We start from the raw sequence: 25,177 nt of genomic DNA, 5'->3' as shown, positions 1-25,177 counted from the left end.
AAAGGAAGGTTGTGGGAGGAAATGAAGCAAAGAGAGTGTTGGTAGCTGAGCACCCAATATATGTAAGTGGGCCGCCCTGCTCTCATCCCCTCTCTCTTTCACTTTTCAATTTCATCCTCCTTGTACTCGTAGAGGCCCTGTGCCTGCAAAGCATGCTTTTGGATGTACACCCAATTTCCACTCCACACTCTACACTCCAACTCTAAGATTTTGCAGATAAACTGCTGAATTTTTGCATATGATGCGTTGTGGTGGATGTGGATTGACGCGGACAGTGATAGAGGCCTGGATTCGGGACTACGATAACCTCCAGTGGCTCGCTGTCAAGCTGATCTACGCTCAGATTGCCTGCGCATTGATTGGATCCCTCGCCCCGCTCTACAATGGTGTCCTGCTCGTTGATTTAGGGATTTCCTTGTTCGCGCTCGTCGCCATTGAGAGCAGCAGTCAGAGCCTCGCCAGGACTTACGCCTTCCTCCTATTCTGCTCCGTTTTCCTCGACCTCTCCTGGTTTTTGCTTTTCTCCCATGATATCTGGTACCTTTTTTACTCTCTATTTTTTTCCTGCATAAAACTCTCTCTTAATCACACATTTCTTCCACACTATCCAGGTTCACTGTCAAAACTATTTTGGTAATGTTTTGAATCGGCATTGTTTGATCCATTTAGCGTAGAATTCATTCGCCGATCGCAATAGAAATCCGTGATATGTTCTGAGCCGTTGGTGACACCTGATAACTGAATTATGCAAGTTTGCTACTCTTTGGTTGGATTAAAACTTTTGGTTTCCAAATTATTATCATATGTGTTCACAATTTTTATTCCCGTCTGAGCGTCAAACCTTCCTGCTGTCCTGTGTGACTTATTATTGAATTTGCAGATCTCAGCTGTTGGTTTGAATATTGTTGATGGTAAACATATGGTGATTCTTTTATACTTATTATTTTAGTTTTTGGTGTGTTGTGTATGAATTTGGGAGATGCTTCCCTTTCGCATTAGAGGATAGTTAGCCCTTCGAACCTGTACTTTTATTTTAACTGTAACAAATCTCCATCTGTGGCTGCAGGCGTACTCCACCTGAGTTTCACGGAACCTTTTTAAGCATTTTGGTGAACCTGACCCTTGCCATGCAGATTGTTGGATTTTCTGTGAGGTTGTCGTCGTCATTATTATGGATACAGATGTACAGACTGGGTGTTTCTACTGTAGATAACTCAGGTGCTAGAGATACAGATGGTGATTTGAGAAATAGTTTTCTCAATCCTGCCACTCCTATAGTTCGACGCAGCTCTGATTGTGATGATGTTGTTGGAGGCGCAATATATGATCCTGCATATTATTCATCTCTGTTTGAAGACGGCAAGGACGACACTTATCATTCTGTGGTATGCTCCTGCCACTTTCTTAACCATTTACAAACTTATACTCTCTCCATGAACACACAAGCCGCTGTTGCTGCGACAGTCCAAATAATTTTTACGTGTACCATATTCATGTAGTAAAATGAGAGTTGGCATTAGGGGGGCATGAGGCGTAGGACTAGGATGGATGGTATTGGAAGAGGTTTCCGTGTAAACATTTGAGTGGTGAGACTGTTGAGAGGAAAAGGACGGGGAGAGATGTGGAGAGCAGTATTTGGTGGCATTGGAAGACACAGGATGTACTCCTGATGTTGAGTTGCCAATACCTAACTTGCACCACCGTCAGCAATAAGATAACTAAGCATTTACTCTGGAGTCAGCTATGTTTATGATCATTGAAAGTTTTTTCTTAACTATGCATCTAATGGTGTCTGTAGAACAATACCATACTACCTTAACAATTTACACTCAACTTTCCTTCGATGGATGTGGCTCAATTGACTCATAAATGCCATTTGTTCCAACTTACAAATCAAATTCGATAATGTTCAAATTGGACTTTTGATGAAATCAATGGGTAAATGGTACCTCTGTTCTCAACTAGTTGGATGGCACATTGAAGACCCCATGACAGCTACCAGATAATTTAGGAGCCATGAATAGACTTAGGCATCTACTGTTTTTAAAATGGATGAGAATGCACCCTAGTACGGACGTGCTTGTACTTATTCATCCTATTCATGTGTGCTTATCACTATATATATTCCGATAGACTCCTTAATCAAGCTTCTCATAGACAGCAATTTCTAGAAGCCTTTCTGTCTGCTATAGAAGTTTGTATCTTCTTTGCTCCCTGACAACTTGCTTCGTCATACCCACTTTTCCCCTGCTTTTATGCTGAAATCAATCATATTTTCTATAGTTTAACTGGAGATGAATCTTATGGTGGCCTACTATCTGGTGGCAGGATAGTAGAAGTCATGATATTTCTCGATCAGGTTCTCCCTCTGCTGCTGAAACTTCTCAGTTGGATCCATCCATGCACAGATCTTTCCATGTTAAAGATGTAAGTTTTCAGCTTTATCCAGTAAGCTTCTTAACATAGTGATATACAGACAGTGTCAACCATTCTTTTGCTAGTAATTTGAAGTGAAACCCCATTTTGAAATTCTTCGATGGACACTAAACATAAAACGAACTAAATGATCACATTCTGCAAGGGGAAAGAGGCAAAAGAGCGCGATATTTATACTTATCCTGAAGTAAAGATACTTCATTAGACAGAATATTGTAATGAAACCCATTCGTTGGATATGAAGACATTTGGTTATAGATATGGATGCCTCAGAAATTGCTTCAAACTAGTCTTGGACTTTATGACCTGGTCTTTCGTTGGTGCAATCTGAAGTTCTTTTTGTTGAGCCTCTATCATACTATTTCAGGCAGATGAGTTTTAGTTTGTTTCAGATTCTTACAGCATGTTTGTTTTTGCAAGAGTTTGTTTCATAGCATTGATCATATATGATCGACATTTTTACTCATCTAGCCCGCTGATTAATATTCCAGGACGAGAATGCTGTAAGAAAGCTCCAGATTGTCTGAACTGGATGATTGATTTCTTGATGTGGCGTCCACTCCCCATACATTTCTTTGGAGGATTATTTTTGTACTCAATTAGACATGACTGTTATAGGTAGCAAGAATTTGTACAGGTACTTGCATTCTTTTTGCAGCTAAAATGTGGAGAGGCAATCCAAAGGTCTCGTTGTTTCTCTTTTTGGTGTAAAGACTGTGATAATGTCAAAAGGTTTTGAAGCAATAGCAAGGCAGAATTCTGATATAGGACCGCAATCGCTTGGATGGTACCTGATTTCTCAAGCTCTCAGATCTTTATACATATTGCTTAAGCAAGCACAGGATGTTTTTCATTTCATCTGCAGAATACATATGGGGTCGACAACAAAAACTCATCCAAACTGAAGGTGGTCCACGGTTTGAACTACTGAACCATATATAGAGTCGGCCACCTTCCTCCTTATATTGGTTTTGAGACAATTCAAGTCTCCCTAAAGAAATTTGAATTGATCAAAATAAATAAGAGAATCACAGCCACCCATTCTGAATCTCTGATATGATAAGAGAGCAATGGCATTCGCTCCCCCAATCAAAGGACCCGTTTCCACACATGATTAGGGAATAATTATTTTCTTAGTTATTAATAAAGTTCTTTTGTAATTAATATGACAAAAATTAAAATAATTGTATAGAAACATAAACAGGAGGAATACGCGGTTTTAGGGGTGTATCTTTCTTGGTTGTGTCGTCCTTTTGGACTTTCCTTTACATTTCTTGTCACAAGAAATGCACACAACACAACTTGCTTGCTTCCTCATCCATCCTTTCTTTACTATTATTATGGTTATATAATAATTACAACCCATTTTCTCATCTACATAAATAAACCCCCTTTTTCACTTTTAATTATTTACTATTATTGTCAATGGTGTTTTCTCATAATTAATAATTCTGTAATAAGCGGATTGACTGACATACACAAAAAACAAATGGTGTTGAAGGAGATGGCCCCTTCATTTCCCTTGGTAAATAAATAGTACTACTCAAAGATCCCACTAAGAATACGCACAGATATACATAGTTGGAGAATCAAATTCAAAATTCAAACTTCAAATATCAAATATCAAATATCAAAAAACTCCCCAGAATTCAGCTCCTCTTTAGAAGCTGAGAATATAAGAGCAACAACAAGAACAAGAGCATCAACAAGAAGCAGATTCTTTTTCTTCCCCTGGTAAATTATGGTTACTCTTTTGGATTTTCCTCCTTGATTTAAAATTTATATGATGATGATGATGATATTGATTCTTTATGTTGGATGGTAAGAAAAAAATGAGCAGATTCTTGGAGAATCCTTCTGTTTCAATGCAAATTTTCTAGTTGTGTACATTCTTAAGCCACAGCCCACCTGATTTTGAGTTTCTATATCCCCTCTCATCAACCTTTTTTTTTTTAAGTCTTATGTTCAAACCACAAAAATTATCATTCTTGACGATCCACAACCCATTGTTCTGTTTGGATCTGCCAATTTTTTAAGTTTGCTCTGCAGAATGAATCCTTTTCTTCAGTTTCACAAAGGGTATGTTTTGTTTTTCTTTATATGGATCAAAGGGAGAAAACTTATCTGTGATTCTCCTTGTTGACTTGAAGATTGAGTCTTGATCCGCCAACTTGATCCTATCCCTTTTTCTGGATTCTTTTGCTGAGATATTTTGTTGATGGGCTCAAGAATAAGAATTTCTGTTATTTGCTCACGAAGATTTAGGCTGCATTTGTTAAGATACTGTGGAGCTAGAGATTTTTTGGGAGGAGTTTGATTTGATTCGGTCGTTGACAAAGTTGGACTCTTTCTTGAATGCTTTATTTTTAACATTGGAATGATGTTTGTTGTGAACAGGGGAAAAAAGCCAAACTTGGCTATAACAATGGAAGAAGGAGACGCATCACGGTATTGGTGTCATATGTGTTCGCAGACGGTGAATCCAATTATCGAGATCGATACAATAAAATGCCCCATATGCCAAAGTGGCTTCGTGGAAGAAATGGCATCTGCAGCCACTCCAGGAAACGATAGCTCTCTTGGATTTGAACTTGGAGGTTCTGATTCTGATCGTGCCCTCTCCCTGTGGGCCCCAATCTTGCTAGGTATGATGGGAAACCCGCGCCGTCGCCGGCGGATTAGGCGCATGGAGTTTGAGGAGGAAGAGAACGAGGATGACAATGAGAACAATCACCGCCACCTTGATGGGGAGACGGAGCTTGACCGTGAGCTGGAGTCAATAATGAGGAGGAGGAGGAGGAGCTCAGCTACAATTCTCCAGCTCCTCCAGGGCATCCGAGCTGGAATACTATCAGAGTCAGCAAACTCGGAGACTGATCAACGGATCAGGGATAGAGATAATGATAGGGACAGGGAGCGTGTGATTTTGATTAATCCCTTTAATCAGACAATCATTGTTCAGGGTTCCTATGATCCCACTAGTGATTCCCAAAACCGTGCTCCAATTGGCTCACTAGGTGATTATTTCATTGGTCCTGGTTTAGACTTGTTGCTGCAGCATTTGTCGGAGAATGATCCAAACAGGTATGGAACACCACCAGCCCAGAAAGAGGCAGTCGAGGCATTACCCACTGTGAAAGTTGAGGAGACACTGCAATGTTCGGTTTGTTTGGATGACTGTGAAATTGGCACTGAAGTCAAGGAGATGCCTTGTAAACATAAGTTCCACAGCTCATGCATTTTGCCATGGCTAGAACTTCATAGCTCTTGTCCCATATGCAGGTATCAGATACCTTGTGATGAGTTGAAGCTCGATGCAGAGGGGACAAGAAACAATAATACTAACAGCAGTCAAGAAATTAGTATTGATAACAACAATGCTGGTAATGGTGGGGATGACAGAAACGAAAATGGGAGACAGTTTTCGGTGTCCCTTCCATGGCCTTTCAGCAGTTTGTTTTCATCCTCCCCTTCCCGAGCTAGTCGTGGAAATTCATCCACAACATCTATATCAGGGTCATCAGCAAATGCACCCCCGAGTACTTCACGTGAGGATGAGAACTGAGTTTGCAAGTGTGAATTCTGGTATCCATTTATCGTGCTTTACTTAGCATAAATGCTCTTTAGTTTGCCTTTTGTATATAATACTATGCTTCCTACAAAAATGTAATCTTAGGGAACCAAATTCTGTATTGATGTGTCTATTTGTGTTTTACCTTGTTACTGAGATGCTTGAGATGTTTTTTTTCCATGTATAGAAAACTATCCTTCATTCCAAAACATGTTTGAGATGTTTTGAAGTGTAATTCCTTTTTTAACATTTCTCTAGATATATTGAGCTTGGTCTACTTTGGTCTTCTTTTTTGTCTCATCCATCAAAATTTCAGCCCCCTAAATGGACTTCTGTGCATGTTTGAGATCTGACTTTACTGAAGTCACAAGAATATTGTAGAGGGTTCTATTCTCATTTTGAACAAGTATTCTTCATGATCCACCATGTGCATTCTTTATTCCTGCTTGTGCTTGGCCTCTGAACGACTGAGGAAAAGACTTGATTCTATTCTTGGCATTGAAGCTGTAATATAGGTCCTCTATATGCCTTCAGCATCGCATTCACACCCAATTTCATCTGTCAAGACTGGTTCAAACCAAAATATTTCAACATTTACCGGCGCCCGATGATTCAAAAGAGCTAACTAGCCATTGGAATCTTGATTTGTGAACTTGGTTGCGTGTTGTTCCTGTTCTTGATTACCCTTACTACATGAATGCTTGAGATTTCGGACAAGTTATTAAAATGGTATGTGCTTGAGAACCACCCCTGTCCAAACATGAGAGTTTTGATGGATCCTAAAGCAGCCTAAGAGCTAGATCAGAGAATATGACAATGGATTCTGAATGCAGTAGATGGATAATAAACAGGTTGAACATTTTTAATACACCATGATAATAGGTGACATCTCCCTAATTGTAATATAAAACTACACACACACAGCACCGCATAATTGCCAGCGAAGATTAAGGTGGTGTCGAGAAACAAAAATTTATTTCAAGGGCAAACAGGTTCTGCTGAATAGATAGATATTGCAATAGAATATTCTGATCACATAGAAAATTATGTGAAAGGGTCCAGCTTAAAAGGCCTGATAATTATGGTGGGCAACACAAAAGGTCCGACGCACAAAACCGTAAAGCAGCATTAGAAATCTTATGATGTTCAACCTCCACAGGGCAAAAATTATAAGCAAGCATCAGATAAGCATCCTTCTTCATTTATCGATCGCTACTTTTCCCAAAACGCAAACCAAGCCACCATGTGTAATCACATCACTTCACTGTCACAATCTTGATGATGGATGCAGTTCCAATTCGGTGAAGGGCCACAACGGCATCTCCTACCTTGCAGAGTCCTTTAGTTTTAGCATGCTGAAGAGCAAATTCCAAGGCTTCCTCTGTAGACTCCTCATGAGAAGCCCTTGCAGATCCTGCACATAGAATGGGAACCAATCCCCGAAAAATAAGACTGTGCCTTGCTGGAGACTCGTCACTGCATGACCAATCAAATGAATCAGACTTGATTTCTGGAACCACAGCGGACAGTATTGGCATTCCTGGCCTGTATTTAGCCACCAGCTTTGCAGTACTTCCTCCTCTGGTTAGAACCAAAATGAGAGACGCTTTAGCTGAGTTAGCTGTTCGAACAGCAGAAGACGCCAAGCTTTCCAATGGGCTCATGGGGACTGGTGCATTTGCCATTATCCGTTTAAAAACATCACCATAATCAATTGTGCTTTCAGCTTCCATACATATCTTGGCCATGGTACGAACTGCAAGTTCCGGATAAGCTCCTGCAGCTGTTTCACCACTGAGCATTACACAGTCAGTTCCATCAAGAACAGCATTTGCAACATCGGTGGCTTCTGCTCGAGTTGGCCTCGGGGACTTGATCATTGATTCCAACATCTGTGTTGCAGTGACCACAGGTTTCCCTTGGATATTACACTTGTACACCATCACCTTCTGAGCTAAGAATATCTTCTCAATTGGAATTTCCATACCCAAATCACCACGTGCCACCATAAAGGCATCTGAGTTGGCGAGAATGTCATCAAAATTTGCCACCCCTTCTTGATTTTCAACCTAATTGAGAAGGCCAAATATAAGGATCAGAAGATACATAATTCAATGCCCAGCAGCAGGTGAGGCCAAAAAGTACATCAAAATAAATTCATGATTTTGCTTCAATAATTATCCAAAACCTAATCCTAAAGACTATGGCTTTGTTTGACTCCATAAGAGGAAAGGGAAGTGAGAGGGGGAGGGAAAGAATATTACTTTTCCTTTAAACATTAGTATGATCGAAAGGGAAATAAAATACTTAAACTAGTCTAGTATGGAAACAATAAATCGGGAACAAAAAAGATTAAAATTTGTAATTACCACTTCACCATTTTCTTTTCATTTTGTACTAAACAATAAAGAAGTTAATCCTAAAATAATTTTAAGATATTAAAGAAAACTTATGAAATACACATCAAACAAGAACAAGAATGAAATATGTGTTTGATGACAATATCTCAAATAAAAGGAGTCTTTTTTAATAAATAAATTATGTCTATACTAATATAATAAATGAAAAAAATGATTACTTTTTTCTCCCTTTAGCTTATACTTCCACTTTTCAATCCAAGTTTTGACAGAAAGAAAATCCGGTTTTAGGAGGAGTTTCGTATATATCCAATTTTACTTCCCTAACCAAGCATGAAATTGTTTCTTATACATCTTATTCAATCCCACTTTCTTATACATCCACTTTTCATCCAACTCTAAAGGAAGACCACAAACAATGTATTTCACAAACATATGGAAGATCAATTGGAAACCAGCAACCAAGCAGGAGATATATCAGCTCCAGAAGTTTTCAAGTTTCCCATTGAAGTATTACTTTCAATAATTAATATACGGTATACCGTCAATTCTGAACCCTGAAAGAAATTCTCAACAAATTATGTAAACCTTGATTCAATTTGAGTCTTCAACTGGTACCTATCGCTGATAATTCAAATACACATATCTCTGCAATCTAACAAGCCTAAAAAACCCATAGGTCAACACTAGTCTTAGGTTTTGATAGGATAAACTCAAGTTCCCAGGTAAAGAAAATAGTAACTGACCTTAGACATTAGAAGAATGCTTTTTGCATGTTCACCCAGCAACTTGCGAACCTCAATCAAGTCCGAACCTTTACGAACAAAAGAAAGAGCAATCATGTCAATTTTATTAGGAACCCCCCACTTTAAGATATCTTCTTTATCTTTGTCTGTCAAAGTTGGGAGGTCGACAATAACCCCAGGAAGATTGACATTCTTTCTCTCGCCAAGAACTGCAGTGTTCTCACAGCGGCATTGTACCAATCCTTGTTTTTGGTCGCAAGACAAAACAGTGAAGGTAATAGTACCATCAGCACAGAGTATTACACTTCCAGGCTTTACGTCCTCAGCCAGCTTTTTGTAGCTCATGCAGATCATTTTCTCATCACCCTTGATGGTGTAGTCAGTGGATATCGTGATCTCCTGGCCCTGTCTCAATTGGACAGGCTTTCCATCTTTCAAGAACCCAGTTCGAATTTCGGGACCCTGTTCATCAATAAAACGCTCAGTCATGTTCACAGAACAACTTTTAGATATTAACAATAAAGAACACTGCTCACATCTCAAATAACAGGTAGGACACGTGGAGGTATGGAGGAAACGAATCATGTGAAGTTATTAATGGGGAATTAATATCAAATCCAATTAGAACAATACGTTTTGCAGAAAGGCTGCTTTTGGACTCGAAGAAGTTAGGTGGATTTCAAATCCACCTCGAAGGAGCAGCTTAAAATAGGATCTCAAGGATTTGAAATGAAAGGTAAAACGGAATTACGCAAACAAACTTAATGGATTTGTTGTTACAAGTTGAAAATCCTCAGCTCAGATTCTGCCAATTCAAAACACAACAAAGGTAAAAGAACCGCTCATATGTATGTATGTATATATATATATATATAAAAGAGAGTTTTTAAATTCATATTTTTGGATATGAGAAGGCCACGAAAATTCACAATTAACCCAATATTCACTTAAATCCATGAGATTCCTGAATGTTTGAAATAGAGGGAAAACGATGAAATTATAGTGGGAAATCAGTGGATCAGTGAAGCAGACCACAAGGAGAAGACAGGAAAATCATAAGACGAGGAGTAAAGAGGCAGAGCAGATAAATGAAAGGAATCGAACAACCGACAAAGAAAAGAAAGAGGAAATAGGAGAAAAAAAGGGAAGAGAGAGAGAAAGAGAGTAACCTTGGTGTCGAGCATGACGGCACAGAGGATGCCGGTGCTCTCCATGGCCTTGCGGAGATTATCGAGGGTTTCCTGGTGGTACTCGTGGGATCCGTGTGAGAAGTTGAATCTGGCAACGTTCATGCCGGCGCGAAGGAGCTTCTCCACCATGGGAACAGAGCGAGATGCGGGGCCAAGGGTGCAGACGATCTTGGTCTTGGGACGCTTAACGTTGTTGTTGTTGTTGGCGTTCATCTCCTTCTCCATCGATTCGGTCAGAGAGCAGAATGAATATTTGTGTGTGAATGTGAATGTGAATGATAGGGAAAGAAAACAAGTAGCAGTTGAGGGGAGAGGGGGGACTAATATTTATTTATTTATTTATTTATTAGAGTGGAAAGTGTGGGTCAAAAGCATAAATATAGAGAGATGTGGGGTGAGGGACCTCTTTGCAATTTGTTAAATAATTTAGTAGTTGTTTGGTAGGAATGTAGGGTTCAGATTTGGGTGTAAGCAACAGATCAGATCAGAGCCTTTCACTGAGTGAGTCAGTCTCGCACTATTTTGTAATTTATATTATCAAAACAAGAGTCCACTAATAATAAGAATCATAAATTAATTAAATAAAATATATAAAAACTTTAATAAGGGACTTTTATTTCTTCTAAAATATATAAATAACTTGAATTAGAGCATTTTCGATTAATTATTATTATCAGTTGCCAAGAATATCATATCATATTCTTGTAATTATTAGAAATAATTTGTATTTTTAGAAAAGAAATAGATAGTATGAAAGTGATGTTTGAATAATAATAATAAGGTATCTGACCTTTTTTAAAATATAAAATTATTTTGTATCCACTTAAAAAATTCACCATTTGTACCTAATTCTTTCTCGTTATGATTTGAATCAAGCAAAAATTGCATAAATTTTTAATTCAACTCCACATTTAATATTCTAATATAATAATTTTGTATTCATGTTAGCATCACTCTTTATATATATTATATTTATCTTCTTATAAATACAAAAATATATATGAGAATAGTAAAAGAGAGGCAAAATAAAAAAAATTATGTCATTGACGTAAGATTAGTTGTAAATGAAATTTTTTTGGAGGAGGTGTAAGTAAAATTTTATAAGGAAAAATATAAGTTTAGATATTAAAAAGAGGTGTAAATGGCAAAAACAGGAAAAGGGAGAAGATGAGGCAGCAAAAAGTGTGGCTATGTGTAGAATGGAATTCGGACCTTTTTGTATTAAATGAAATAGTAATTGCAGTTTTGTGGCACTACTTTTGAGAGGTATGTGGGTGTGCCTGCTGTAATACACTTTTTATTTTGTATATTCCAATTCCAGTTACAATTACAATTACAACAATTATTATTAGTCCAAGAAAGCGAAAGGAAAAGGGTTGAGGTTTGAAGTTTGAAAAGCAGACTAGTCAGAAAACAAGAGGCGCAATCTCAAACAATTTTCTATACTTTATTATAATAATAATAAAAGCCAGAATCCATAGTAATGTGATTCACAATCTCATCTATGTCTTTGTTTTGAGAATAGGTAAAATGCAATAATGGAGGGTCATGTTAATTCAATCAAACTTGTAATTTGTGAGGGGGAACTTATTCTTCAAACCAAAACTAGGTGCGCACCCTCACAAACTCATCACTCTTCTTCTCAGGAATAGTGCAGTCAAACCCACATGCTCATGATTATGCCTATTTCACCCATTGGATACCACAAACTCCCTCCTCATAAACTTTCCACTTTCATAACCCATTCAAAATCACCGTTACCTTCCACTTTCACCTTCTATCTATTCAAAACCCCCAAACAAATTTATTTTTTTCAAAGGAAACTAACAACATTCAACTCTGCAACACAACATAACCAACAAACACCATATTTTAACTATTTAATTCCAACGTATTGGCCGCTCCCCTCTTTCTTCTTCCTCTCTTTTAAAGAAGGAAATAAAAAGCCTCAAAATTCAATGACAACGTTTCACTGAACCAAACATATAAAAGCAAGGCCCTCTATGTTTAGCTTCTTCTACTCTTTCCTCGATCACTATTTCAGAGCTACTCAAGTGTCTCCAACTTTGTCGATATAGAATAAACTACATTCGTAAAAGGAGAACGGATAATCAAGTTTAGTAGGGAAGCTCGGTCCTCCCAGTTAGGCCTACCAAGATTGCTCATAGCTCGTCGTGTCCCCGTGGTTGTTCCTTGTTCAGTGCATCCAATTTGTCTTGAAGTTCCTATCAGATTTCATAGAATAACAAGGGATGGTTAGAAGATGGCTGCTGCACGGGATTAGTATAGTACTTACTACTGATTGAAGGGAAAAACAGGCATTGGCTTGGAAAGCAAACCTTAAGTTTACTGTCAAGGCATAGAGCAGGGGTGGATAACAATGCCACATATCTGAAAATATGAATCTGAGTTAGATGCCAGTTAAGGATCTCATACAGAATAAAGCAGGAAAAAAAAAAAGAATAGTTTTAAGTCGCATAAGCAAGCCACAGGAATGATATGCAGATACACACACACACACACACACAATTACAGAGTGAGATTCTTACTCGCAACGGCTTGGCTCGTCAACATCCGTAATTTCATTTTTCAAACCGCACCTTAACTTCACCTGTACAGTTAAACCAATATATCCCAAGAAAAAAAGATAAGAAGCCCAGAAATATCATATAATAAAGTTTGAGCGAGGAGATGCACACTTATAATGGTGTTTATCCCACTTTAAACAAATCAAGTATCAATTGCAGAGACAAACAAGTTGATTTTGGGGAAGAACTAGTCAAGCACATGTTGGATCCAATAAAATGTTTGTTTGCAAGTTGGCCATACAAAAATGCAGGCAAATAAAAGCCAGTGGTATATTAATAATGACATTAGAGGAAAGGAAAAGAAAATGTCGGAAGATATCAATCATACATTAATAAGATATACGATGTACCTTTAGGCTCCTGTCCGGGCCATTCCAGCACTTGTCTCCATTTAGAAACTGCATGGTTCTGTACGAGTCCTCAAATTTCTCCCAGCTCCTATGTGATTGATTAACAGTTAGAGATGACTAATCGAAACAAATTATAAATGCAAACAGAAACGAACTAGCATGCTGTAATCGTTGCGAGGATGAAGTTCTCTAGTCATGTAATTGCGTACCCCAAACGAGTTGTACTGTAACCCTCCTCTTGGGTAGCTTTTTCAAAAGGGCAGACTTTGTAAACATACCTGAAGCAGTAATTGCAATCCCCGAATAAGACAAATTACAAACATTTTTATTAAGTAAAATGTGATGACTCAAAAAAAGGTAATGATTGATGAAGAATAAGAAACTAAGAATTCCCAACTTATTCTCCTTGCTCTCAAAACATTGACCATAGAATGAATAGAATTCTTTCTCTGGTCCTGCATTATAAATGTGGAGACATTAAAACCTACAAAAATTAAAATCCGAAAATAGACAGAAATACTATAACATAAATAAGGTTTAATGCTTGTCCATGTCTTATGATATACCAAAATCTTGTTTTAGCTTCTTCGTCAGTTTTGATATCCTTGACTGCATTTTGGATAACTTGGCACTGGATTCATCATATTCTTTTCGCACGTGTGCTGCATCTGCAAGGTGAAACCCAAAACTGATGATTATCTCCGGAATTATGTCTACTAATGCCAAAAATAATAAAAATTCCCTAGTACCAGATATATTCACAGGTGTCTGGAATAAATTGACAGCCTCAAAGATGCTCTTTACTGTTTTCTGTATCTTCTTCAGCCAGGAGGAGCTACTTGTGCCCGTCATGTCTGTCCAATTTGGATCAATTACACTAACATTTCTAAGCATGATGTCGCTGTAAAAAGGAATTTCAACAGAGACCTAGTATACCTAACAAGTCTGACTCATCATCCGATTCAGGTTTTATTGAAGAACTTGAATCATAATGATCCTCCCCTCCAAAATCATCGACCTTGCTTTCGCTGTCGTCAACATCATCATCATATGCGTGTTCGTCATCCTCCGTGTCATAGCCATTATCATCCTCATAATTGGTCCCATCTGGTGTCTCACCAGGATTTGTGTGATCCTTACTTGGAGAGGCATCAATGTCCTCCTTGGGTTGCTCAGTCTTTTCCCCTGTCCACCGGGAAGCCACTAGTCGGCCCAACTCTTCCCTTGATAATGACTCAGTATCTTCAGCTTTATTTTCAACCTGTAAATAAACACAGAGTTAAACTTCTGATTAGCAACAAGTTGTATAAGGATTACAAGTAACTGGGATGTCATGTCTGAATTGAGAATCAGTATTTAGAAAAGGAATGAAATTAGATTAAGAACCAGGGATTAGCTACTTATTAAGGGCAGGGGGAAAGAAAACATAATGAATCATCATACAAAAAGCATTCACCAAAGATATACCTGATCTCCATTATCAACGCCAGCCTTGGCATCAACAGGGGAGGCTTCCCCTAGCTGTTCAGCATTCTACACAAGACAGAAGCACATTATGAATCAAGGCTTCAAAAAAGTTCCTTGTGCTCTATGCAGTGTATTCTGTAATAGAAGAAGACTGAACCTGAAGAGGGTCCTCGTTAACTCCTTCTACTCCTTTGTCTGAAAGTCTGTCCTCGACAGAATGATCCCTAAGCTCAGGTTCATTGATAGATTTTTCATGATGTTCTACGGGGTCCTATTAAATGTCATAGGAATAATTCAGAAATCAAGCAACAGATAGATGCAAGAAAATAATGAAATCATCATTCAGCGGTTTCAAATGAGACGTCCATTATGCTTGAACAAATAGAACAAAGGTCTAAATACTTCAAGTTGTTCCTAGGAGCAGAATTATTCCATATTACCTAATCCCAGTCAGAAAAATAATTCACTGAACAAGGGAGATCAATATCATAGACAGCCTTTGCCAATACATAAACATAGTGACTAGTTTTCCTCAGTAAAACTGTATTTTACAAGGGTTTGCCTCAGTATCATGTTGATTCATTTCAACTGAAAGATCGTGGATGTAGTTCTGCAAAAAACAATCTGATACGAGTTGATATTTTTGTCTGGACATACCCATCTTCAATCTTACATTCAACTTTCATAGGTAACGATTAGGTAAAACTAATATGGGGAAGCACACAAAAACATGTTAACTAAATCTTATTTGGAAGGGTTGGAATCATGATGCCAAATTCGATTGGGTTCTCTGAAAAGCAATGAACATAAAACTTTTAGGGATTTGACAGTACTAATCAAATATTGTACTGATAATTTATCTAACCACAACGTGTGCATAAATTAAGTCTTCAAATTTCAATGGCAAGCTCAACTTAGCACCAGGAAATGAGAAAAAGCAAGCTAAATTAGCAAAACCTGGGGAGGTTCATCTACTGGTCCAATATGGATATCATCCTTCATAGGTTCAATATCATCAGATTTGGTTTCCTTCTCCTTTTCAGCCTCTTCAGCTTCTCTTCTTTCCTTTTCTTCTTTTTCTTTTTGCTGGCGTTCTTTTTCCTCAGCTTTTTCTATCTGTTCCTTGCGCTCTTTAAGGAAAACAAAGTAGAAAAAGCAGTCAAAATTTGATAAGTTGCTTGTGGCATATCTCTCTGAGAACATTGCAATAAGTCCATGCAAATACATCCATCACTATAGAGGATAAGAAGTTTGATGCTTGGGCTTCAACAAGGGTATCAAACTTGTACTAGAAGAATAATACAACATCAGTAAGAGGACTACAATTTTCGAGAATTTAGCATGTTCGACCATGGTGTCTCCTCATTGCCATTCTTAGAAGGTCAAACTTGAATTCTCTTGCACGCTAGCTACACCCAGCTGTTAAGTAATTTCAATATTGTTTTATTGCTCTGCATACAACTGTTAAATTAGCAAAATACATGAACACATTGGCAGAGCAAAACAGTACTATGACATCCCTATGAAGAGTTCTCAGAGAAATATACATGAAAAATGACATGAAAATGAGCACACTGATTCCAACAAGCATAAATAACACCTTTCAAAAAGTTGGGCTTGATTATTTGCGTCCATACGCAACATCAAGGTGATCTCATGTATTTCTATTTCATTCTTAATGATCTCAACTTTTGTGATCAAGTGATCATGAATAATCTATGTTGGAGGCCCTGAGCCAGGTGTTCTCCTCTTTTTTTTTTGGTTGGGTTGGGGGGCCAGAGGAAGATACCATTGTTTCATAGCATCGATATTTGCATTCAAAGACAAGAGAAATATACCTTTGAGCTTTTCAACCAACCCCTTGAGTATTTTCTCTTCATCTTTTAGCTTTGATAATTCTCCTTCCTCCTTGACTATGGCCAATTTTGCTCGCTCGATTTCCTGCCTGCGTATAATGACACCCTCCTGATACGTGGCAATCTTTTTTCTCAATTTGTCTCTGGCTGCTTTTCCAGCCTCCCAGCATGTATTTGGGCACTTAGTTTTACCATCATACTCATCACTCCCATCGCAGCAATCTGCCTTGGTTGTGCAAGTTCACACTTTAGGTTTGAGAGGTGACGAGATTCATAAAGAAAATGAAATAACAGTAGAATGAAAATATAGAGGGAACGGTGTCAAGTTTTCTGCTATTCGTTATTATACAGGACAATTCCACACATCAAGTGGCATGGAAAACATAAGTGCAACTGTGCAAACATGAACAAGTATTGATCCCTCAAAAGTAAACCATTCAACAAAAAGATCAAGTAAACTTTAACAAGAACTGGCTAGCAAATTCAATTTAAGCACATGCTATAATCAAAGATATTGTCTGATAAGGTGGATATCCAAGGACAGACAATATGCCCTTCGTCCACATTTGGATGTCAATTTTGCTATAGAACAAAGTCAAACTATTCATTCTTTTGATTAACTAACGATATTCATTTGTACCAGTTTTGATATTGTAAAAAGATTCTGTATGGTAGTCATTTTTATGTTACACAATATAATCGAAATAGGAAATTAAATCAATAATTGACTATTGCATCTGAAAAAGTAGTCAAATTGACTGGTGAAAGCACCAAACAAACATTGACTGGGACAGCACCATACTACATCATTTATGGTGAGTCCATATAACTGCAATATGAAGCCACCTTGCCTATTAAAAAGCTTGTTGTTGAAGATATAAAATAAATAGGAACAAGACCATAGGCACTTGTTCCAAACAAGAACACTTACTCCCACATTCTAAACATAAACTTGAATTTTTCTGTTATAAATTGATTAAAATAGTGGGTGAAAATCTATTCCAACTTACCAATTAATTCACATTTTAGGTGGTAATATTCGGAATTTCTGTGCATTTAATTGACTAGAAAACAATGTCTACTTGCAATAAAAGAGAAAAGGAAGACAGAATTACACTCCAATCTCCAGCCAAATGAAATAGGTTGCTAGTCTCTACAATATTTATCTCAAAAAGTTACAACTTAACCATCAATAACTCAAATAAATAAAAAATGAAGAATGAATCATGCAAGTTTGATAAGCTCAATCAAGGATCCTTTTATCCAAGAATAAAACGTTAAATGCCACTTTGCCCATAAAATACTTTTTTCACTTCTTAATCATCCCTGACAATTAGTAGTTGGCACTTGCCACAGAAAAGTAGAAGCACAAATTATCCCCCTTAAAGTTAAAGATTCAGCTGGCAACGTAAACCTTCACATACTGGACTATCATAAATTTAGGAATATAAATCAGAATAAGCATGTAGCCTTTGTGCATGCCAAACAATGAACAAAGAGATGAAGCTGCAAATGACTATTAACTAGGAAAAAAACAAAAAAGGAGCAATATCTCATTTACTAACAGTGGTATGGATTTCCATCAAGTTGGACAAAGTCTAGAAACTACCAATCTTTTGTTATAGATCAACGCTAGGAATAGCACTGTTACTCTCATCATTGCACACAGAAGTGTGCGAAAGAACAACATAATTACCGCAGATTCCATCATTGACCCTAGAAGAATATAACAGGACTGGCATATGTCCAGCATTCTTGCAGTAGAATTTCCCGTTGGGGCAAGCTGATGTTCCTGCAAAACCCAGCCAAATACCCAATTCACCAAACACATCAGTAATCAAATTATAATAGCATATAACTCGATTTCCTAACAAGGCAATCAATGAAACTAAACATTCTGTGCCTTTTATCCAGTTAAGAGCACAAATTTAATTTTATTGTTCATCCATAAAAGCACATATAAAGCGATGAAAAATGGAAACTGTTGCAAATTCGAAAGAGCAGTGAGTAAAAGAGTACCAGGCTCATCAGAGCCATCAGGGCAGTCACAGAAGTCGTCATTGAGCTGGGACTTGTTGAATTTCTTCGTTCCATCTTTGCACTTAACCGCACTCGATGACGACAGCAATCCCTTGTAATAATCCTCATCTGCACAAAATCCACTTTTTCTCCTTTTTCTTTTTTTCCAAAATGTAACATTTTATGTAAATTACCACACACACACACACTGAAAGATAACAAAAAAGCAACCCACCTTCAGGGGAAATTCCGAGGAATGAGTCTTTGATGAAAGGAGATGCCGCCGATCTGTTGATGCCATCTATCAATACAATAATGCAGCCAAACAGTAGTACCGTGAGCAGCCTGATATTGTTCATCTTCCACGAAAAATATGAAATACGGATTTCCAATTCGATCAGAACTTATGAGCAATCCAAGAGAATGGGAATGAAATTGCAACTGCAGAGGAGGGGGGGGGGGGGGAGTTCGGGCTGCAGTGAAAATCGCGGATAATGAGAACGACACCGTGTTGGTCTGGAGATGAACCCTTAATTTGTGAAAATAAGGAGGGCAAATTGCAATTTACCCTCATGAGTTAGCTAAAAATGACAAAATACTCCATGTAAAAAATAAATTATTAATTTATCCTCTTTTATTTAAAAAAAAAAAAGAGTAAAATACCCCTTTAAATCATGGGGTGGTCAACATGGCCGCATCTGTGATTTTTTTTAACTTTTTTTTATAAAATGTCTTTTTATGCCTTAAATGTGAATTATTAGATCTTGTTATATATATATATATCAGCAATTGAGATTTGATCATCAAATAAACTATCTACATTTTCCTGATTTAGATCAACAATATATATCAATATGTAAATCATGACTCAAATTTATTTTAATTAAATCAACGATTCAAATTTATTCATTATATAAAAAATAAATTTATAACAATAGAATAATTTTTTATAATAAATATATTATATTAAACATACACATACAAATATATATAATAGATACATACAATATTAATAAAAAGAATTATATAAAATGAATCGTTTATCTATAAACATAAAATCCAAAAGTTGATAATAATGATACAAATAAAAAAAATTTAAAAATAATAATAGCATGTGTGTTACACCACTCACGTGAGGAGGGTAAATTGCTAATTTATTTTTTATATGGGCGTATTTAATCATTTTAAGCTAGCATTACGATATAATATTTTTAGAGTTCATAAATTATTTTACTAAAAAGTGTCAGAGATCTAATAATATTAAGGGACCAAACATCATCTAAGTTTATTTAAAATTGATCTGAATACAAATTTCTGCGACTGCGCTTTAGAGTTATGACACTAAACACATTCCTTTAGGTCATTGAACGTTCTTTCCGGGGTAGGAAACTGATCACTTCTTCTTGCACAAGTACTTGATCTGAATACAAATTTCTGCGAACCAAACAACATCACAGAACTCACAATTATACATAGGTAGAACCCAATAGGGTTCTTTATCTTTTTACAAAGATTATGAAGATGTAAAATCTACCACTTTCTTGGGAGGTTGACACTAACCAGCCACATGCCAACTGCAGAAAATCAACAAAGAACGGAGTTAGGTTTCTGGTTCAGCCGAATTAGTAAGGGCATTGACCGGTATGCATAACTAACAGTTTACGGACTGAAGTATTTGTTAAAATAACAGAAACACACAGGTTAGTGCAGCAGAGATACACACAGATCTTACAGTGCATAACCAGTTTAATAGTGAGGCCATATCATCACTTGTATATAATGATCTCGAGCTCTGTAATTTGACACAATTGAAGGTCACAGGAAACAGAAAAACAAAAGCACACTTGATTTGGCAGGTTTTGATAGAATAATTTTGGTACAAGTTATAAGCGTACATGACAAGCATAGGAATAAGGGACTCGTCAGCATAAAGAACAACCTCAGTATGAGTTAGAACAAGTGAAATCCCAGGAAATACTATACAGTGCATAAGATACTCAAAAATTGTGCTCGGGTCTGGTCAATAGAACTTTTGCAATAGTTACCAACAATCATTAGAAGACAAAAGTGTTTACATGATCCAAACCCATAGTAGGTATATTTGCAATCAGATCCCAGGGATTCAACAACTGCAAAGTAGACCAAATAAATTATGCAGGGTACTTTATCTGAAAATTTTTTACAATATCTGCAAAGTATCTGAAAACAATAATGTATTGGACCTGTTTCTTCACTTCTATTCTAAATTTTTAGGATGTTAAATCATGGGGGGGGAGTCAACTGATAATACTGTTTGTACTTACATTGATCTTAGATCCTGAATATGTTCTAAACTGTAACATCGAAATGTTAGCTCCGGGAGACGAGGATATTCGGGACTCCATTGCTACGACGTCATTTGATACATGCTCTCAGCCCACAATCACATTCTTCTTTCCTCCCTCTCTTTTCAACTCCTTAAATTTTTCCACTGGCCACGTTTCCCATTTCAGAAGGAACTTTATATGGTATCAGAGCAACAGAGTTCATGGTTGCCAGAGCAATGAAATATGAAATTGCAAAAACACCAAATATCAGCTACCAGAACAGGTCAGTTATTTATATTTAAAGGTCTGAGTCCATTTCAGACGGTGCGGGGACAAACCTTTCTATCAGTTTCTTCCATCCTCTTCAGATAGGTTCATGGCTCAGCAAAGAATCTCATGACAATAAGAAGACCAACCATAAGGTTGGCATAAACTCTGGTTGTCCTACAAATGCACCATTAAATGGGACAGAACCCATTGAACCCATGCATATCCTCCAGACTCATCCTTCAAGAACAACAGGGAGAGACGGGTAAGACAGAAACATAAATTACAGCAAGATTTCACTCCAAGAATCGGAAATCCATGAGGAAGAGCCATCAGCACCAGCAGCTTTTTAAGGATGAACTGGATGGCAGAGAAGAACCCAACAGGATGTATAATATCAGAGCATTTGCAGCTCAAAAGCAGGCAGAAAGTTTACCAAATATGTTGAAATTCACGAATTAGACATGAGAATATGAAGATCAGACCTCTGAACAAGCAATGTAGCTTTAATGGATAAAAAGTTAGATTTGGATGTTTTGGCTGCCAATGATTAGCTAAGAACACAATGAAATGCATGGCATTCACACCAACCAAACATACAGAACACAAGATGTTACATACTTTTCAAGTAAGATGTATTACAATAATCACTTTAATAACATCATCTCCAAACTTACCAGAATGCACTCCTCACTTCCGAGGAGGTCCAAACCGGACACATGGATACAACACATTCCACCAGAAACCACCTCCTAGCTTGTGCTATATCAGTAGTTGCTTTGCTAACAGGTGGAGGCTTCACCATCTTTCTGAAGACACAGATATATTAACAGGGTACTTTTTTCTTTCATGTTCACAGGTTACTTTCTCAAGATTTTACATCATATGATTAATTCATAGGCCAAAAGACAAAAGGAAAGCAAAGATATCGTATTCTATATTAGTGGTTCAATCATCAGATGATAGATATGCGAAGGGTTTCTACCCATGCTCCAAAACTTTAAGTGTATTTGTTCACCTCTAGGTTTTCTTCAATCAAGCAAATAAACTATTGGAAGCATAAGGCAAACATCATTGCAAAACAGGGAACGCTCCAAAGGGGATAAGATTTCAAGTATATTTGAGTTTTCTTCTATTTGCCTTCTTCTAAAGCACCAGTCCATTGGCTCCTAATATTGCCAATCTCCAGTGCATCATTTCAAAGTGAAATAATGCATTATTAATGCAAATAAAATTTGATTATTAAGCAATGAAATTGTTAGTCTAATAGGTAATACTTTCGCCTCACAAAAACAACCAAACAGATTTCAATATAAAGTTGCCACTGCTTCAGGACATCTAGATTTCAGAACAACCTCATGAAGAGTTCCAATTAAGGTAACAGAAGTGACATATCATTGCACCATACAGACAACTGCATTCAGTAATCTGAAATATATAAAGCTTTGCTTCAGGCTATAAACATCAGAACTGAATCTCATTGTTGTGTAATAATTCATGAACAGCTAGAAAATAAAGTATTCTATCCCTTTTGGTTAATTTCCTGTAACAAAGAACATGAATGTGTTTTATTACATAATCCCCAGTAGAACATCACTTATTTTATAAAGTCAAGAAAAATTGTCTGAACATGACAGGTATATTGCTCTAAAACAAGCATGTATGTATGGAAAAGCTCATTTATTTCTTGATCCTACGAATTTTCTTAGGTCCCCAAACCTCCAATCTACCAGCAGGACATCCGCATGGAGCTCGGAATATAAGAACAGTCCTCCCATTTGGAGGCGCCATTTTCTTCAATTCGGCCTCCAATTCTTCTCGATCCTGCCCCAATTCCAGCGGCGTCAACCCATTATTGTCTCCATAAGCATCCGGAGGTGGCGCGGAGTACTTGACACATTTCTCGGTTTCCAACTGAATATCGTACTCAACGGCCCTTCTCAAGCCTTTGCAATGAGGATTCCCGCATTTCCTGAGCCTGATATCGATAAGCACGGCGAGAATAAGTCCAACCAGCGCGAGAACGAAACCGATGACATACGGCAGCGGCTCATCGAGGATGAGGTCAAGAACGAAACCATGAATAACGGGCAAAAGTTGACAGAAGAAGAATTTCAAGTAGGGAAGGATCAAAAAGGCCACGGAGGCCAGAACCAATAGGAGTATGATGAGATCGATGGCAGCCATGGGAGAGCGATGGCAGAATTGACGAGAAAAAGGGTTCAGAGAATCAGTGGTTAGCCGGCGAGTTCTGGACCGAAACGAGGTGGATGAATTGGGATTCATGAAATTCTTGTTGTTCATGTGAGGATGAAAAGCCCTGCAAAACTGGATCAAACTCCGGCAATCAACCATGGCGAGCGTCATCCTCGGAGATCCCTGTCGTTCTCCTCTCTGGGTAAAATCGTTGTTATATAATGAAAAGGAAGAATTCGATTGTGGAGGAAAAAGCACAAGATTTTGATCACTGCAATCAGATTTGGGAGATAAATTCAAAGATTACCAGTAGAAGAAGTAAGTCGACTGATTGACTTGTTGAGGTGGTGATGATGGTAGAATGAATTTACCAATTAGCATGATTTTCACTTTGCCCCCCTTAACTTATCAGTACAACACTTTGCCCCCTAAACATATGAAAGTATATACTTTACGCCCGCCAATTATATTTGAACTCGAGGGACCAAAGTGTATATTTTAACAGTTGCAGGGGCAAACTGAAATTTTCCACTATTATCCTTGTTACTGTTTTTCTTTTTTCTAGACAATAGGAGATTGGTAGTAAAAATCAAGAAAATATGATAAATGAAAGCACTTTTACTTTTTGCCATGGGACGTGGAAAAATTACTAGTCTAGTGAATAAAAGGAAACACGTCTTCAATTGACAAATATAAATCATACTGTAATTAGGATTAATTGCATTTTACTCCCTATAAAAATATTAATTAACACAAGAGGTCATGTAACATGTTTATCTCAACCTTTTACGTATCAATATGAATAAAAGTGGTCCCTCGCATTTAACCCCCCTACATTTTTGTTAGTAACAACTATGCCATTTTTTCCTTGTGAATTACATATACATCCTTAAAATTATGTCTAAATATATAAATATTTTAATTTTTTACAAAATTTTAGGTACACCCTTTAAGCGGATATTAATGTAATATACATTAAGGGGTATTTGTGTAAATTTTTGTTACTAAATAAAGGATATATTTATAATTACAACCGAGAAAATTACATTGACACCTCCTGAGGTTAAATCCAAATACACAAACACCCCATTCATTTTTACAAAATTATAGGGATACTTCCGTAGTGGATGTTAGTGTAATGTACCTCAAAGAGTGTTTGTAAAAACTTTTGCCATTAAATGAAGGATGTATTTATAATTACAACTACAATATCGATATGTATAATTGTAAATTTGCAAAAGACAAAAAATATTTGCGTATTCTTACTCATAGTTGCGTTTTGTATTAGTTCATTATTTTATTTTATTCAATTAATTAGCTATATTTCTAATTATCATAAAGTCCTTGAATAACTTATAGATACTTATATGATTATTCTAAATAAAATCCCCAAAAAGAAGGTATAGGAAAAAAAATACTAATTCTAAATTTTCAATACACCTAAAATAGGTTATTGACTTCCAAAATCTTTTGACACTGATTAACTACACGTCAATCCAAATGCATTGCCTTACGACTTTTTGTCAGAATCAATCTGATCACTTCAATGTATTATAGAAGGACACATTGTTTTTCCCAATGTTCTACGAAATTTATATTCACATGCATTAAAAAATATTAATATCGTGTCAGACGACAGTGCACATCACCGTGTAAATAGACGCACTCAAGCCAATGAAAATGGAGTAGGTTGAAAAAATGTTGATAGGGATGGGTTGTAAAATTGTACCCAAAAAGAGTGATAGTTATCAAGTTTTACTAAGAAGGGTGAAACATAAATAACTTGGGGATAGAGAAGTTGTCAATGTTTGGAATTTGGGAATGAATG

The 25,177-nt window shown here is 37.0% G+C and overlaps 5 protein-coding genes across 6 annotated transcripts; 2 read left to right on the top strand and 3 right to left on the bottom strand.

Annotated features, from left to right (window-relative positions):
* Positions 1-9: 9 nt before the first annotated feature.
* LOC105170617 (uncharacterized) lies at positions 10-3,201 on the top strand. The gene is made up of 4 exons (XM_011091455.3): positions 10-537; positions 1,067-1,385; positions 2,329-2,427; positions 2,928-3,201. Exons 1-4 carry the CDS (start codon positions 239-241, stop codon positions 2,961-2,963), a joined length of 753 nt encoding a protein of 250 aa, XP_011089757.1. The 5' UTR covers positions 10-238; the 3' UTR covers positions 2,964-3,201.
* A 681-nt stretch (positions 3,202-3,882) lies between these two features.
* LOC105170616 (E3 ubiquitin-protein ligase SIRP1) lies at positions 3,883-6,295 on the top strand. The gene is made up of 2 exons (XM_011091454.3): positions 3,883-4,170; positions 4,834-6,295. The coding sequence occupies exon 2, from the start codon at positions 4,862-4,864 to the stop codon at positions 5,999-6,001; it is 1,140 nt and encodes a 379-aa protein (XP_011089756.1). The 5' UTR covers positions 3,883-4,170; positions 4,834-4,861; the 3' UTR covers positions 6,002-6,295.
* A 665-nt stretch (positions 6,296-6,960) lies between these two features.
* On the bottom strand, positions 6,961-10,622 carry LOC105170611 (Pyruvate kinase family protein). Its single transcript, XM_011091445.3, has 3 exons — positions 10,280-10,622; positions 9,111-9,572; positions 6,961-8,076 (listed from the first exon to the last, which is right to left on the bottom strand). Exons 1-3 carry the CDS (start codon positions 10,523-10,525, stop codon positions 7,264-7,266), a joined length of 1,521 nt encoding a protein of 506 aa, XP_011089747.2. The 5' UTR covers positions 10,526-10,622; the 3' UTR covers positions 6,961-7,263.
* Positions 10,623-12,152: 1,530 nt separating this feature from the next.
* On the bottom strand, positions 12,153-19,051 carry PSL4 (calmodulin-binding protein). Of its 2 annotated transcripts, none has more exons than XM_011091447.3 (16): positions 18,816-19,051; positions 18,581-18,709; positions 18,258-18,353; positions 16,544-16,783; positions 15,663-15,835; positions 14,863-14,976; positions 14,706-14,771; positions 14,175-14,499; positions 13,988-14,092; positions 13,805-13,906; positions 13,636-13,693; positions 13,448-13,516; positions 13,239-13,326; positions 12,850-12,911; positions 12,640-12,691; positions 12,153-12,525 (listed from the first exon to the last, which is right to left on the bottom strand). In XM_011091447.3, the coding sequence occupies exons 1-16, from the start codon at positions 18,937-18,939 to the stop codon at positions 12,463-12,465; spliced, it is 1,866 nt and encodes a 621-aa protein (XP_011089749.1). In that variant the 5' UTR covers positions 18,940-19,051; the 3' UTR covers positions 12,153-12,462. The 2 variants fall into 2 exon arrangements, with proteins under 2 accessions (XP_011089749.1, XP_020552461.1); XM_020696802.2 differs by having other exon boundaries at positions 16,544-16,787; positions 18,816-19,036.
* Positions 19,052-22,657: 3,606 nt separating this feature from the next.
* Positions 22,658-23,731, bottom strand: LOC105170613 (uncharacterized protein At5g19025). Its single transcript, XM_088884368.1, has one exon. The coding sequence runs from the start codon at positions 23,518-23,520 to the stop codon at positions 22,834-22,836; it is 687 nt and encodes a 228-aa protein (XP_088740494.1). The 5' UTR covers positions 23,521-23,731; the 3' UTR covers positions 22,658-22,833.
* Positions 23,732-25,177: the final 1,446 nt, after the last annotated feature.

Source organism: Sesamum indicum, linkage group LG9 (genome assembly GCF_026168435.1).
Source record: "Sesamum indicum cultivar Baizhima isolate 11 linkage group LG9, ASM2616843v1, whole genome shotgun sequence".
Taxonomy (NCBI): Eukaryota; Viridiplantae; Streptophyta; class Magnoliopsida; order Lamiales; family Pedaliaceae; genus Sesamum; species Sesamum indicum.
This window is presented reverse-complemented; position numbering and strand designations above follow the sequence as displayed.